At 48.7% G+C, this 16,422-nt stretch overlaps 1 protein-coding gene across 1 annotated transcript; it reads left to right on the forward strand.

Moving 5' to 3' along the window:
• Window positions 1-611: 611 nt before the first annotated feature.
• On the forward strand, window positions 612-12,390 carry LOC110567458 (P2X purinoceptor 6-like). Its single transcript, XM_064371912.1, has 3 exons — window positions 612-828; window positions 1,404-1,554; window positions 12,209-12,390. The coding sequence occupies exons 1-3, from the start codon at window positions 665-667 to the stop codon at window positions 12,263-12,265; spliced, it is 372 nt and encodes a 123-aa protein (XP_064227982.1). The 5' UTR covers window positions 612-664; the 3' UTR covers window positions 12,266-12,390.
• The last annotated feature ends 4,032 nt before the right edge of the window (window positions 12,391-16,422 follow it).

Below are 16,422 nucleotides of genomic sequence, written 5' to 3' on the forward strand. Positions count from 1 at the left end.
ATGACTGCCTGCTGCAAGGACCCTAGACGGGGTTAGGCGCTTTGCGGCGTTTATCTTCCCTGCCTCCCTAGGCGGTTCCAGCATCGCCCCCCTTTCACGGACTGGGAAACACGCCTGACTCCAGAGCTTGTGTTTTCCTCACTGCACTTGGGGACAGCGTTTCAGGAGGGCCTGGGGAACTGCGCAGAGCCAGGTCACCCCTCTCAGTCTGTGGCTCTTAATTGTCTTACATGCGCCTGGCCTTTGCATATGCTGTTCGCTCCCCTGGGAACCTCCATCCCCATCTTTGCCTGCTTGTTGAACTTCAGAATCTGCAGGTGTCAGCTCAGAGGTCACTTCTTCCTGAAGCGTTCCTCAACACCCTCCCAGCCCCTCTGCTGCTGCCCTCAGGCACTGATAACCTCTCACAGCACTGATAACAGCTGTCCTTGCCAGAGGACAGAGGACAGGGGCAGAGCTGCTGTTTTCTGTGTGTCAGGGCCCAGCAAAGGGAATGAAGGGAGGGTGGGAGGTGCAGGGCAGCTGGGGTTAGGGGCTGAGGACTGGGTGTTGGAGGCTGGATCCTACTCTAGTGGAAGTGTCCCTTTAAGAGCAGCTGGCCTGGCCTGGCTCGGGCCCTGCTTTGCCTCATGTTCAGCTTTGCCTGCAGCTGCCATGCCAACTCATGTGCCCGCAGCTAGCAGGAGCTGGCAGCATGGGCTCCCCAGGGGCCTCGGTAGGCTGGGGGCTTCTGGATTATAAGACGGAGAAGTGTGTAATGACCAGGAACTGGCGAGTGGGCGCCCTGCAGAGGCTGCTGCAGCTTGAGATCATGATCGATGTGGTGGGGTAAGAGAAAAGAGCTTTGCCAGGCTGGAGGGGCAGGGGAAGAGGTGGGGGTGAGGCTTGGTCCTGCTGGGTTGAGGGTGAGGACTGGGCTCTTTAGGGGCTGGAGGGGAGGGGGCCAGATTGGGATGGGGTGGGAGGTAGGTGATACAAGATGGGAGAACAAGAACAAGCTGTGAGTTTGTCCTGTGTGCCCACCTGCCTCCTTCCCAGACCCTCCCCAGAACCTCATCCAGGGGGCACAGGATATCGTCCTTAACATCTGTGAAAACTGGAGCACTAAGCCCCCAGAGAGACCACCAGCTGTAGCTCGGGTCAGGGGAGCTGGGTCTAGTGAGGCTGGGGTGGTGCTGGCTGGTGAAGGTGATTGAGGGCACTGGCTCTCTGGTGCATGGCTGGAGCTTCTGTCTTATTCAGGGGGTCTGGGGTGGGAAGTGAGGCCAGAGAGGAGGTGGGGCTCTCGATGCTAGGCTGGGAACCTGTAGGGTGTGGGGAGAGAACTGAGCATGTGGGACCCAGCTCTGCCCCTGTCACTACACGCTGGGGACACACCACACTGCCCATCTTCTCCTCTCCAGGTGGGCTCTCCTCACCAAAAAAGGCTACCAGGAGCGGGACCTGGACCCCCAGGTTTCCGTCATCACCAAACTCAAAGGGGTTTCTGTGACTCAGATCAAGGAGCTTGGAAACTGGCTGTGGGATGTGGCTGACTTCGTGAAGCCGCCTCAGGTAGGGGATCTGGTGCTGCTGACAGGGCTGCAAGTCCTTTGCCCACTGAGAGCTTGGACCCCTGCCATGCAGCCAGTGTGTGTGAGAGAGAAGCATGTGATGCCAGAGATGGCTGGGGGGGTGGGGGCGGTCTCAGGAAGGGCTTCATAGAGGAGTGGCACCTGGACAGGGCTTTCACGGATGTGTCAGAGGTTTTTCGATAGAAAAGGGGACAGATCGAGAAGCCAGGCCAGAGAAACTGCACTTCCGAAGGCTGCCAACAGAAAAGAAGTGGGTGTCCAGGACTAATGGCTTGAGCTTGAGAGTGGTGTGGGAGGGGCATGGTGGGGGGACTGGAGCCTGGAACTTCCTGCAGCCCTGCTCCCTCACCTGGGGCACCATGGTCAGGTGCTCCTCCTCTGCTCTTCTCGGCTGCGTTTCCCTCCTCCTTCCACCCAGCTCATCCACAGCCTCAACTTCCACCCCTGCTCTTCTGATGCCCAGGGTGTAGCCCCCGTGGCCACCTGCCCAGAGCACAGCTGTCTTCCAGATGCACACCCACATGTCCAAAGATCAGTTGTTTCCCTCTTCTGGCATGGTTTCTGTGACATCCCCTAGTCACGAGGGCTGTGACATCCACCAGTGCCTCAGCCAGACCCAGGACTCAGCCTCAACCCCTTCCTGTCCCTTCTCACATTTTTCACTGCTGCCCATGCCATGCCTGCATGAGTCTGGCCTCCTAGAGGGCCACTAGATGCCCTTCTCGCCCACTCCCTACTGCTCAGTGCACACCACGCAGCAGCCAGGCTGAGCTTTCACACTGGCCATCATCAGAGCCTGCAGCCCCTGATTCTACCCTCAGGAGGCGCCCTGCCAATGATGGTTGCCACCCATCCCTCCTAATCCTGATGGCTCCCACTCCCAGCACCCTCTGCACAGCCCTCACCTTCCCTTCCTGGGCATGCAGTCCCCAAATTCACAGTGCTCTCATGAACAGCACTGGAGGGTCAGCCTCCCCTTCCAACGTCCTTGGCCATCCTTTGACCACAGGTAGCTTTCTGTCTTCTCACCTGTGCTCTGCCATGCCAGTGCTGCCGTGTGTAGGATGGGAGACTCACCTCCTTTCCATCCTGGGTAGATGCCGGGCCCAGCTCTCCCCTGGATCTTCAGTATTAAGCAGCAGGCTGTTGGAATATTCTGGTTGAAGCCAGGTATGGTAGCTGGAGCCTGTAGTCCCAGCTACTTGGGAGGCTGAGGCAGGTGGATCTCTTGAGCCCAGGAGTTAGAGAATGCAGTAAGCACTGATGACACCACTGCACTCGAGCCTGGATGAGTAAAGTGAAATGCTGGGCACCTGTAATCCCAGATACTCGGGAGGCTGAAGCAGGAGAATCCCTTGAACCCAGGAGGCGGAGGTTGCAGTGAACCAAGATTGTGCCACTGCACTCCAGCCTGGGTGACAGAGTGAGACTCTGCCCCCCACCCCAAAAAAAGATATTTTGGTTGAGCAAATGAGAAAGAAACTTGTCTTAAGAGATGGACACAGGCACGAGGCTTCCTGGTTTCAGAAATGGCCAGAACCCCTGCTAGCCTCCCATCTCTGCTTCAATCTGCCTTATGGGGGGACAGCATTAATGACTTGATGGGGCCAAGATCCCTTCCCTCATAAACCAGGCTGTGGGCTGCCGGACTTTCCAGTCAATGCGAGCCCAGCCAGGCCAACCTTGAGACTTGCCTCCTGGAGAGAGAACGTGTTCTTCTTTGTGACGAACTTCCCTGTGACGCCAGCCCAAGTTCAAGGGCAGATGCTCAGAGGTGAGTTTGCCCAGGAGCCTCCCAGCAGCCCCTTGTTCCTCCATCGGCCCCGGGTGGCCACCCGTGTTTCCCTTTCTCCTTCCCAGGTGGCTGAAGGCTCAGCATGTGCTTCATGCTGGCTACATCTTCGTGTGAATCATTTCTTTCAGTCTTCACACATCACCTGCCTGGTAGGAATGCCCATGATCCCCATTTCAGAGGCGAAGACTGAGGCTCAGTGAGGTTGACTCACTTTCTCAAGGCCTCCCAGCCTGTGGGTAACAGGACAGCAGTTTCCGTGAGGTGTCCAGGCCCTCCCCATCCTGGTCCTGCCTCTGGGTACTCTCCAGGTTGTTAGTGTGTTACCCAGAGCTGGGCACATGCTCAGGGAGGCTCTAGTAGGAAGAGTAAGCAGTGGCATGATCGTGGCTCTCTGCAGCCTCAAACTCCCAACTGGTCTTCCTACCTCAGCCTCTGGAATAGCTGGGACAACAAGCATGCATGACCACGGCCAGATAATTTTATTATTTTATGTAGAGATGGGGTCTCACTATGCTGCCCAGGCTGCTCCCAAACTCCTGAGCTGATTCAATCCTCCTGCCTTAGCCTCCCAAAGTGCTGGGATTACAAGTGTGAGCCACCATGGCCAGTCTAGGACATGTTTCTTGAGAGACACAGATATCTTTTGTTCCTGTGTAGTAAGAAACCAAAGTTATAAGCTTATACTTATGTTCAGCAATTAGTGTTTCTGTGCTATATCTTATCTGGAAATGATCTAGATATTCAACAAATAACCATCTTTTTTTTTTTTGAGGCGGAGTTTCGCTGTTACCCAGACTGGAGTGCAATGACGTGACCTCGGCTCACTGCAACCTCTGCCTCCTGAGTTCAAGCAATTCTCCTGCCTCAGCATCCCGAGTAGCTGGGTTTACAGGCACGCACCACCATGCCCAGCTAATTTTGTTTTTGTATTTTTAGTAGAGACAGGGTTTCACCTTGTTGACCAGGATGGTCTCAATCTCTTGACCTCGTGATCCACCTGCCTCGGCCTCCCAAAGTGATAGGATTATAGGCAAGAGCCACCGTGCCCGGCCCAAATAACCATCTTTTAATTTAACTTAGTATAACTTTAAGGTTCTAAGTTACCAAAAAGATTTTGGAATATTTTTTTTTTTTTTTTTTTTTTGAGACTGAGTCTCAGTCTTATCGCCCAGGCTAGAGTGCAGTGGCGCAATCTCAGCTCACTGCAACCTCTGCCTCCAGGTTCAAACGATTCTCCTGCCTCAGCCTCCTGAGTAACTGGGATTACAGGTGCCTGCCACCACGCCAGTCTAATTTTTTATTTTTGGTAGAGACCAGGTTTCACCATGTTGGCCAGGCTGGTCTGAAACTCCTGACCTCAGGTGATCCACCCACCTCAGCCTCCCAAAGTGCTGGGATTACAGGCATGAGCCACTGCTCCCGGCCGAGAATTATTATTATTATTATTACTGAGACAAGGTCTCAATAATAGTGGGAGTTGGCTGGAGTGCAGAGCACAATCATGGCTCACTGTAGCATTGAACTCCTGGAAATTATTTTTAAGTAGACATATTTTATAAAATATAATCATTATTTAAATAGTATGTCTAGTAATGAGTCAAAAATTAAAATTAAAAAAATAAAAAGTTATTTATAGCTGGGCACAGTGGCTCCTGCCTGTAATCCCAGTACTTTGGGAGGCCAGGACAGAATTGCTTGAGGCCCAAAATTTGAGACCAACCTGGGCATCACAGCAAGACTCTGCTGTACAATAAAATTTTTCTAAAAATTAGCCAGGTATTGTGGTACACACCTATAGTCCCAGCTACTCAGGATACTGAGGCGAGAGAAGTTCAAGGCTGCAGTGAGCTAGTTAGTCCCCCTACTGTTCTTCAGCCTGGGCAACAGAGCCACACCCAGTCTCAAAAAATAATAACTTATTTACAGTTTTTTCCCATTTCCACTTATGTAAGTTTAGTTTGTTTAACTTTTTTTTTTTTTTTATGACAGAGTTTCACTCTTGTTACCCAGGCTGGAGTGCAATGGTGTGATCTCGGCTCACCGCAACCTCCGCCTCCTGGGTTCAGGCAATTCTCCTGCCTCAGCCTCCTGAGTAGCTGGGATTACAGGCATGCGCCACCATGCCCAGCTAATTTTTTGTATTTTTAGTAGAGACAGGGTTCACCATGTTGACCAGGATGGTCTCGATCTCTTGACCTCATGATCCACCCGCCTCGGCCTCCCAAAGTGCTGGGATTACAGGCATGAGCCACTGTGCCCGGCTGTTTAACAATTATATTTGAATTGTGAAAACTTCATGAAACATTATTAGACAAAGCTAATCATTATCTTAAGTTTTATTTTGCCAGCAATTTTTATGACATGCATATTAGGCAAATATCAAACATTATTGAAGTAAAGCACCTAAAATATTAAACATTCAACACTTTTTTAAAGCTCAGATGTACATACTAAGGGTTGTTCTAGTTAATACCTTAGATACCTTTTTTTTTGAGTCTGGCTCTATTGCCCAGGCTGGAGTGCAATGGCGCCATCTCAGCTTACTGCAACCTCCGCCTCCCAGGTTCCAGTGATTCTCCTGTCTCAGCCTCCCAAGTAGCTGGGATTATAGGCGCATGCCACCATACCCGGCTAATTTTTAAAAATATTTTTAGTAGAGACAGGGTTTCACCATGTTGGCCAGGCTGGTTTCAAACTTGTGACCTCAAGGGATCCACCTACTTGACCTCCCAAAGTGCTAGGATTACAGGCATGAGTCACCCAATCCAGCCCAATTCCTCAGATACTTAAGTTTTAAAGATATGATAAGATTTACACTTTCAAAGAACTGATAAAGAATGTAGATTTTCTCCAAGAAGGAGTTTAGGGGCATATTTTTTTGGTCTCAGAGATCTAGAATAGTGTTCATGATTTCTTTTTCCTAAGAGTACAAAAGTCCAATAGATTTGTTTGTGGTTGCAGCCTAAATATGGTAATGCCTGGAGTTGATGAGGTTTGATTACAGAGCCCCAGGAAGTGGGAGAATTATAAGGTACAGTGAAGCAAGCCTTGCTGCTCAGAGCCTTTGTTAGGTCTATTTCCTGGCTGTCATAATTTACATCTCACCTGTGTATCTTGCGCCTGGAGAACAGGCAGGTGTGCTTTCTGTAAATTTTTCAGGAAAAGGAAAGTTAAAGCAGGCAGCTGGGCATTGAAAGGATATTTGGAAAAGTTTTAGGTCAAAAATAAATTTGGGGCCGGATGTGGTGGCTCACACGTGTAATCCCAGCACTTTGGGAGGCTGAGGTAGGCAGATTGTGAGGTCAAGAGATTGAGACCATCCTGGCCAACATGATGAAACCCCATCTCTACTAAAAAAAAAAAAATACAAAAATTAGCTGGGCATGGTGGCACATGCCTGTAGTCCCAGCTACTGGAAAGGCTAAGGCAAGAGAGTTGCTTGCGGGAGATGGAGGTTGTAGTGAGGCAAGATTGTGCCACTGCACTCCAGCCAGGCGACAGAGCAAGACTCCGTCTCAAAAAGAAAGAAAGAAAGAAATTTGGGCTGGGTGCAGTGGCTCACACTTGTAATTCCAGCACTTTGGGAGGCCAAGGCGGCTGGATCTCAAGGTCAGGAGTTCGAGACCAGCCTGACCAACACTGTGAAACCCCATCTCTACTAAAAATACAAAAATTAGGGCTGGGCGCGGTGGCTCAAGCCTGTAATACCAGCACTTTGGGAGGCCGAGGCGGGTGGATCACGAGGTCAAGAGATCGAGACCATCCTGGTCAACATGGTGAAACCCAGTCTCTACTAAAAATACAAAAAATTAGCTGGGCACGGTGGCGCGTGCCTGTAATCCCAGCTACTCAGGAGGCTGAGGCGGGAGAATTGCCTGAACCCAGGAGGTGGAGGTTGCGGTGAGCCGAGATCGCGCTATTGCACTCCAGCCTGGGTAACAAGAGCGAAACTCCGTCTCAAAAAAAAAAAAAAAAAAAAACAAAGAAATTTGCTGAGCAGATAGGGCCAAGTTTTGAGGAGGGTAGGTTTAAGTCAGGGGCCCAGATATCCGAAAGCTCTTCTGGGGGATCAGGGACAGGAACTTAGAGGTTGAGTGGAGCACAGGTGGGTGAAGAAGGAGAATTTACAGAGGGTACGGATTTTAACTTTTTTTCTACATCTGATTTCTGTTCTTTAATCTTGAGGAAGATTAAATGAAGTCCCTAAAGCTAGCCTATATATATATATATATATTTTTTTTTTTTTTTTTTTTTTTTTTTTTTTTGAGACTGATCTTGCTCTGTGGCCCAGGCTGGAGTGCAGTGGTGCGATCTCGGCTCACTGCAAACTCTGCCTCCCAGATTCAAGCGATTCTTCTGACTCAGTCTCCCAAAAAGCTGGGACTATAGGCTCGTGACACCACACCCAGCTAATTTTTGTGTTTTTAGTAGAGATAGGGGTTTCGCTATATTGGCCAGGCTGGTCTCGAACTCCTGACCTCATGATCCGCCTCTCTCAGCCTCCCAAAGTGCTGGGATTACAGTCGTGAGCCACTGTGCCCAGCCCATTATATTTCTTTGTGACTTCTTTTTAATTTGATCTTTCTCTATTTACCAATAGGACAGTTTTTTAAGATGAAAGCACTTTTTTGTTTTTTTAGTTTAGAGATGGGGGTTTCGCTGTGTCGCCCAGGCTGGAGTGCAGGCAGGATCATAGCTCACTGAAGCCTCAACCTCCTGAGCTCAAGTGATCCTCCCGTCTTGGTCTCCCACAGTGTTGAGATTGCAGGTGTGAGCCACCACACCTGCCAATAGCACTCTTAAAAATACTTGTAGATTCGCCAGGCGCGGTGGCTCACGCCTATAATCCTAGCACTTTGGGAGGCCGAGGTGGGTGGATCACCTGAGGTCAGGAGTTCAAGACCAGCCTGGCCATCATGGAGAAACCCCATCTTTAAAAAAAAAAAAAAATACTTGTAGATTCAAAAGTCTAAATCTTCAATGTTATCTCTACTTTAATTGTGATTCAAAACCAATAAGTCTTTTTATGGCTTAAAATCAGTATGCCTTTTCTGGCTTAACTGTAGACACAGAAGAACATCCCAAACAGTCTGGAAAAGATGCAATCCCCCTCCAGCTCCAAAGTCTTTCTCAAGATAGCCTAAGCAAGCAAAGATCCTAATTGTTATCAAGACAATGAAAGCTGAGACAAGTAGGACAAACTCCTCGGAGAGCTGGAACCGTTGCACAGAGACAGTGTCTCTGATTCCTGGGCAGCTGGCTAGCAGCCTAGCAACGACTTGTCCCCCAACCCTTCCGGCTGGCAGAAACCAAAGAGAGTATTTTCACTGGTCACAGAGCTGTGTTCTCAATACATAAAATGAGATGAAAGGAGAATCTTATTTTCCTCCTCATGATGAACCACACAAAAGAGAGAGACATGGAAAACAAGCCTTTTTTTATGGGTCAACAGCCACTGTGTATGCAGAGCCAAATACCAAATTCAGAAGTGTGAAATCATCAAATAATTCTTTTTTTTCTTTCTTTCTTTTTTTGAGACAAGGTCTCCCTCTGTCACCCAGGCTGGAGTGCAGTACTGCAATCATGGCTCACTGCAGCCTCAAACTCCCAGGCTCAATCAATCCTCCCACCTCAGCCTCCTAAGTAACTGCGACTACAGGTGCCTGCAACCACACCGGGCTAATTTTTGTATATTTAGTAGAGACGGGGTTTTGCCATGTTGACCAGGCTGGTTTCGAACTCCTTTCCTCAAGTTATCCAGCCACCTCGGCCTCCCAAAGTGCTGGTATTACAGGCTGGAGCCACCTGTTGGAACTTTACATTATTCCAAGCCTTGGGAGGAATGTGGCCATGTGGCCTGAGGCATGGAGCATGCAGTTGCAACATCTGCTTTTTCCTCTAAATGGTTAGAAATGACTGAGCAGCATCAGATGTAAGATGCCCTTGAGGAGGGAGTCTTCTCCTAGAATATTGAAACAATTTTCCTTGGAATGTAGCAAGCTGTACTAATCAAATCTAACATACTGGATTTGTACAGAAGATGTTGCAATCCTGCTGACACCGTTTCTGCCTCTATGAGTGAAACCTTAGCTTCTCCATTTTGGAGCAATGATCTCTGCCCTTTGGAAGCTGTTTCCTGGGTGTCCATACTGGAGCTTTGCACTAGAATAAAAATTGTATTTCTTTTTCTTTTGTTTTTGTTTTTGTTTTTTGTTTTTTTGAGACTAAGTCTCACTCTGTCACCCAAACTGGAGTGCAGTGATGCAATTATAGCTCACTGTAGCCTCAAACTCCTGGGCTCAAGTGATCCTCCCACCTTGGCCTCCCAAAGTGCTGGGATTACAAGGATGAGCCAATGTGCCTAGCTGATATTTTCTGAATCTCATCATTTAAGGTTGACACAAGAGTCACAACTCAAAGAATCAATTCTTACAAGTGGTTTTCTCCTGCCAGTTTGAATTTGGAAAGGAACAAGGAAAAATTTTACCCTCCACTTTTAACCAAGTACTACAGACAGAGATTCCAGAGAGTTCACTTGGGTAAAAATTCCTACCTTCTGTGAGCTTTTATTTCTTCTTCAAGGATCCCATCTTCAGGCTTGAGAGGATCCCATCCTTGTCACCAGAAACCATAGGGGTGGCAAAACTCCACTTTTATCCCCAGAGTCTCAGCTGAGCCCAAGAATCAAATTGACACAGGGCAGGTTAACAGGAGAAAAGCATACACATTTATTTATATGCTATTCTACATCTGATTTCTGTTCTTTAATCTTGCTAACAGAGTCCCTAAGGCTAGCCATTATATTTATTTATAAATAAGGGGTGCTGGATCAGGCTCAGTGTAATCCCAGCACTTTGGGAGGCCAAGGTGGGCAGATCATGAGGTCAGGAATTCGAGACCAGCCTGGCCAACATAATGAAACCCCGTCTCAACCAAAAATACAAAAAATTAGCCAGACGTGGTGGCTGGCACCTATAATCTCAGCTACTTGGGAGGCTAAGGCAAGAGAATCACTTAAACCCAGGAGGCGGAGGTTGCAGTGAGCTGAGATTACGCCATTGCACTCTAGCCCGGGCAACAGTGAGAGACTCCATCTCAAAAAAATAAAAATAAATAAACAAATAAATAAATAAATAAAGGGTGTTGGAGTGCAGTGGTGAGATCATAGCTCACTGCAGCCTCAAACTCCTGGGCTCAAGCTATCCTCCTACCTCAGGCTCTCAAGTAGCTGGGACTACAGGCACATGCCACACACCCTGCCAATCTAATTTAAAAAGTTGTTGAACCAGGGTCTCACTATATTGCCCAGGCTGGTCTTGAACTCCTGGACTCAAGCAAACCCCATCTCGGCCTCCCAAAGCACTGGGATTACAGGAGTGAGCCACCACACTCAGTCCCACAAATTTATTACAAGTTTTTTACATGGCTTGTGAGCCCTCATAAGAACATATGAAGACCCAAAGAAGCAGTTAGAGTTTGTTGCTTATATACTGAATTGGACAAAGAATAATAAGTTATGAAGAAGCAACTAAATTATGTGGAGAGGCTTAAAAGATAAGAGTATTTTAACGAGGTCTGTACAGAATTCTCTCATTTCAACTTCTCATCCTTGAGGATAAGAATGTTGCATTTTTTTTTTGTTTTTTTTCCGAGATGGAGTTTCGCTCTTGTTACCCAGGCTGGAGTGCAATGGCGCGATCTCGGCTCACCACAACCTCCGCCTCCTGGGTTCAGGCAATTCTCCTGCCTCGGCCTCCTGAGTAGCTGGGATTACAGGCACGCGCCACCGTGCCCAGCTAATTTTTTGTATTTTTAGTAGAGACGGGGTTTCACCATGTTGACCAGGATGGTCTCGATCTCTGGACCTCGTGATCCACCCGCCTCAGCCTCCCAAAGTGCTGGGATTACAGGCGTGAGCCACCGCGCCCAGCCCAAATGTTGCATCTTTCACATGACAACTTTGTCTCCTGCATTTAACAAATAGCACAGGCCAGGTGGGGTGGCTCGCACTTGTAGGGGTGGCTCCCAGCATACTGGGGTGGCTCCCAGCACACTGGGGAGGCTGAGGCAGGTGGATCACTTGAGGAAATGAATTTGAGACCAGCCTGGCCAACATGGCAAAACCCCGTTTCTACTAAAAATACAAAAATTAGCCTGGTGTGGTGGTGCACACCTGTAGTCCCAGCTATTTGGGAGGCTAAGGCATGAAAATCACTTGAACCCAGGAGGTAGAGGCTGCAGTAAGCTGAGATCACACTACTTCACTCCAGCCTGGGTGACAGAGCAAGAATCTGTCTCAAAAATAAAAATTAAATTAAAATGAGCTGTTGAGCCATGAAAAGCCATAGAGGAATCTCAAATGCTATTAAGGGAAAAAGCCAGTCTGAAAAGGTTATATACTCTATAATCTCAACTATATAAGATTCTGCAAAAGTAAGACTAGACTATGAAGACAGGAGAAAGATCGGTGGTTGCCAGGTGTTAGCAGGAAGGGATAGGCAGAGCACAGAGGTTAATGAAACTTTAGGGCAATGAAACTACTCTGGTGTGATACAATAATGGCATGTATATATGTCATTACACATTTATCTAAGCCCATAGAATGTCCAACCAGAAGAGTGAACCCTTATGTAAACTATGGACTTTGGGTGATAATGATGTGTCAATGTAGGTTAATCGATTGTAACAAATAAACCCCTCTGGTGCTGGATGTCAGTACAGGGAGAGGCTACACACGTGTGGGGGCAGGAAGTGTATGGGAACTCTGTACTTTCTGCTCTATATTGCTGTGAACCTAAAACTGCTCTGAAAACTTTTTTTTTTTTTTTTTTTTTTTTAGATACAGGGTCTTGCTATGTTGCCCACGCTGGAGTGCAGAGGCTATTCACAGGTATGATCAAGCACACTACAGCCTTGAGCCTTCTAGGTTCAAGCCATCCTCCCAACTCAGCTTCCTGAGTGGCTGGGTCTACAGGCATGTACCACCATGCCCAGCTAATAAAGTCTATTTTTTAAAAATCACTGTATCATAAATGTAAGTGTTTGTGGACTCTCAATTCTCTTCCATTCATCTCTGTGTCTACTCTTATGTCAGCACCACCATCTTGATTACAGTCATTTCATAGTCAGTTTAGAAATCAAAAACTATAAGTCATCCAAATCTTTTTCAAAAGTATTTTGGCTATTCTGGATCCCTTGCATTTGCATGTGAATTTTGATAATTTTTGCAAAATAGGCAGCTGGGATTTCAGTAGGAATTGCACTGAATCTATGCAGTTCCTGAATCTATAGACCAGTTTGGGGAATACTGCTATTTTTTTTTTTTTTTTTTTGAGACAGTGTCATACTCTGTCACCCAGGCTGGAGTGTAGTGGCACAAACATGGCTCACTGCAGCCTCAACCTCCCAGGTTCAAGTGATCCTCCCACGTCAACACCACCCCTCTCTCCCAGGAGCTGGGACCACAGGCACATGCCACCATGCTGAGATAATTTTTTAACTTTTCATGGAGCTAAGGTCTCCCTATGTTGCCCAAGCAAAATACTCAAGTATTTTGACTATTCTGGATCCATTTTCATATGAATTTTTTTTTTTTTTTTGAGACAGAGTCTCACTCTGTCACCCAGGCTGGAGTGCAGTTGTTCGAGCTTGGCTCACTGCAACCTCTGCCTCCCAGGTTCAAATTATTCGATCTGCCTCAGCCTCCTGAGTAGCTGGGACGATAGGCACATGCCACCACACCTGGCTAATTTTTGTTTGTTTTTTTTTTTTTTTGAGACGGAGTTTTGCTCTTGTTACCCAGGCTGGAGTGCAATGGCGCGATCTCGGCTCACCGCAACCTCCGCCTCCTGGGTTCAGGCAATTCTCCTGCCTCAGCCTCCTCAGTAGCTGGGATTACAGGCACGCGCCACCATGCCCAGCTAATTTTTTGTATTAGTAGAGGGTTGACCAGGATGGTCTTGATCTCTTGACCTCGTGATCCACCCGCCTCGGCCTCCCAAAGTGCTGGGATTACAGGCTTGAGCCACCGCGCCCAGCCTAATTTTTGTATTTTTAATAGAGATGAGGTTTCGCCATGTTGGCCAGGCTGGTGATTTTTATATATTAATCTTATATCCTGCATCTTTGCTGAATTGTTTATTAGTTCTAATAGCTTTTTTCTTTTTGTGGATTTCTTAGGATTTTCTATACATAAGATCATGTCACTGGAACTAGATACAGTTTTACTCCTTCCTTTCCAGTCTGGATTCCCTATATTTCATTTTCTTGCTGACTTGCCCTGGCTAGAACCTCCAATACAATGTTAAAATATTGTATTGGTGGTGAGAGTGAACATCCGATGTTAATCCTGATCTCAGGGAAAAGGTTTCAGTCTTTTACTATTTGGTATATTTGCCATGGATTTTTCATACATGGTTTTCATTGGGTTAAGGAAGTTTCCTTCTATTCCTGCTTTGTTGAGTGCTTTTTATCTGTCAATTGTGATGATCATGTAGGTTTTGTCCTTTATTCTACTAGTATGGTGTATTATACATTGATTTTCTTCGTTTTTTCTTTTTTTGAGACAAAGTTTCACTCTTGTTGCCCAGGCTGGAGTGCAATGCTGCGATCTTAGCTCACTGCAACCTCTGCCTCCCAGGTTCAAGTGATTCTCCTGCTTCAGCCTCCTGATTAGCTGGGATTACAGGCATGCCACCAGGCCCAGCTAATTTTGTATTTTCAGTAGAGACGGGGTTTCTCCATCTTGGTCAGGCTAGTCTCAAACTCCCAACCTCAGGTGATCCGCCCACCTCAGCCTCCCAAAGTGCTGGGATTACAGGTATGAGCCACATTTGGTTGAAAAATATCTGTATTGGTAAACCTGTGTTGTTCAAGAGTCCACTGTGTTTTGCTGGGGATTTCTACATCTATATTCATTTGGTCTGTACCTTTCTTTTTTTTTTTTAAATATGGGGTTTTACCATATTGGTCAGGCTGGTCTCGAACTCCTGACCTCAGGTGATCTGCCCACCTCAGCCTCTCAAAGTGCTGGGATTACAGGCGTGAGCCACCGCGCCTGGCTGTACCTTTCTTTTCTTGTGATGTCTTTGCCGAGTTTGGTGTCAGTGCAATCCTAGCCTTGTAGAATGAGTTAGAAAGTATTCCCTCCTCTTTTTTTTCCTGGTGGTTTATCTTCACTGCATCACTGTGGGGTTCCTCTGTGTAACTGCCTCACTCAGTAGTGGGTGAAATATGCAAACTGGAAGTGTACAATTTACTGCATCCACCATACTTAGTCTCGCTTATCCATTGTATGCTGGTGCCTGTGACAGAGGATGTGGTGTCACACCTTCTCCAGGTAGATAAAAAGTCAAAATTCCAAAACACTGGACACCAGCAATAAGGTGGTCATTGGTAAGGCCTTAGGAGAGCTTCCATTACAAAACTGCCTAAGCCTCCAGCCAGAAGTGCCTAGATTTTTGTGGCAACATTTCAGGACAAGGGACTTCTGCTCAGGCAACACAGGGATGGGGTAAGGGAGATATCATCCCACAGGAAGTGGGAGCCGTCTGAGAAGTTCTTCAAGACAATACCAGCCAAATATTAGGAGATATTGGCATTCTAGCTGAGGCAGAATGTTCCAGGTTGGCACCATCTTGTCTGAGTGTCCATCATCCTGTCTGTCAGCAACCCAACAGGCTGGAGAGGCTACAGGTGCCCCTAAGATCCTATTTCACAAACTGTAGAAGGCTGAAAACACCTCTAGTATAGAGCGTTCTGGGGAGGCTAGGAGCCGTGGTTCATGAATGTAATTACAAGGCAAGAAAAACGCTTGAGTCCAGGAGTTTGAGTTCACCCTTGGCAACAGTGAGACTCAGTCTCTAAAAATAATAAAATTTAAAAAATAGCCAGGTGTGTTGGTGCATAGCTGCCTGCTTGGGGCCTGGGGCACTGGAATGCAGTACTCAGGACACAGTGGCTCCGCTGATTAACACAAGTGGGGATTTGCTATTGAGGTCCTGTAGGGCCCTCCCGGCCTGCCAGAGGCGCCTAGGCTACCAGGGGCTACCACTGGCGTCTGCGGAGCCCTAGTACCCCACGGGAGGGCTGCAGGCTGGCCCCTGAAGCTGCTTGCTCCCTTGCAGAACGAGGTAGCTGCAGGCTCAAAACAGCGAGTGTGTGTTCCCCCAATTCACAGAACTCTCTCAAAAGGCTGCAGTCTCTTGCCAACCTGTGAAGGTGGCTGACTGCCACCCATTGTAAGAGAGAGGTCAGGGACTGCCCCAGGCCGCTCTGCCAGACCCGTGTCTTTAACTCACTGTGCCTGAAGCTGTAGCCCCCACATCATGGTGCTGTAGGGCCTGGCTGGGGCCTAGCTGGGTGGGGTTCATGTGCTGGCGTGAGGAATCAAGAAGGGTGTCTGCTGCAGTGGAAAGAGGGTGGGCTGCGGACTTTCAGACGTGCCCCTTAGCCTCCCTCAGGTGACCTAGGCTAGTCACTTAGCTGGCCGTCTGACCTTCTCCATCTGTGCACGAGTCACAGTCACAGGGCTTCCCCAGATCCCGGTGAGCTCCGGTCATTTCCTTGCGAGGTCGGGACAGGGTGGGTAGGGTAAAATATTTGAGTGTGTGGCGGCGGGTGGGGCCGCGCGCCGAATGGGACGCCTGGGGGTGGGAGTGAGGGCGGGCCCTGCGCTCCGCGCCGGCGAACTGGGCGGGCTCAGAGCTCAGAGCTGAGGCAGCGGCGGCAGCAGCAGGTGAGTTGCGGCGGATCCTACCGAGACGGAGATGGGCTCAAGCCCAAGAGCAGGGGAAGGCGCGGGTGTTTGGGGACGGGGGCGCCGCGGAAATGGCTCCGGCAGCAGCGGCGTGTCTGGCATGGGGAGGTGCGCGGGCCCAGGGCACCCCTGCATTCCACCCGGCGTGCGGATACCCCAGCCTGGCCGCGGCGGGGAGCGAGGGCGGGTGGGGGTGGGGTGGCCGCCACTGTCTGCGTCCAGGTGGCTGCCGGGGCCACGCCCGCCCCGACGCAGAGCGGCAGCTCCTGTTCCGGGTCCGACTCTGGGGAAGCCTC

This window comes from Aotus nancymaae, unplaced genomic scaffold (genome assembly GCF_030222135.1).
Source record: "Aotus nancymaae isolate 86718 unplaced genomic scaffold, 86718_ANA_hifiasm-v0.15.2.pri h1tg000210l, whole genome shotgun sequence".
Taxonomy (NCBI): domain Eukaryota; kingdom Metazoa; phylum Chordata; class Mammalia; order Primates; family Aotidae; genus Aotus; species Aotus nancymaae.

What these genes read in the sequence shown, in the direction of transcription:
- LOC110567458 (XM_064371912.1), top strand. Translation starts at nt 665, where the DNA reads ATGTGCCCGCAGCTAGCAGGAGCTGGCAGCATGGGCTCCCCAGGGGCC. An exon ending in ATCATGATCGATGTGGTGGG is followed by an intron (nt 829 to 1,403) that starts GTAAGAGAAAAG and finishes TCTCCTCTCCAG; the next exon opens with GTGGGCTCTCCTCACCAAAA. An exon ending in ACTTCGTGAAGCCGCCTCAG is followed by an intron (nt 1,555 to 12,208) that starts GTAGGGGATCTG and finishes TTTTTTTTTTAG; the next exon opens with ATACAGGGTCTTGCTATGTT.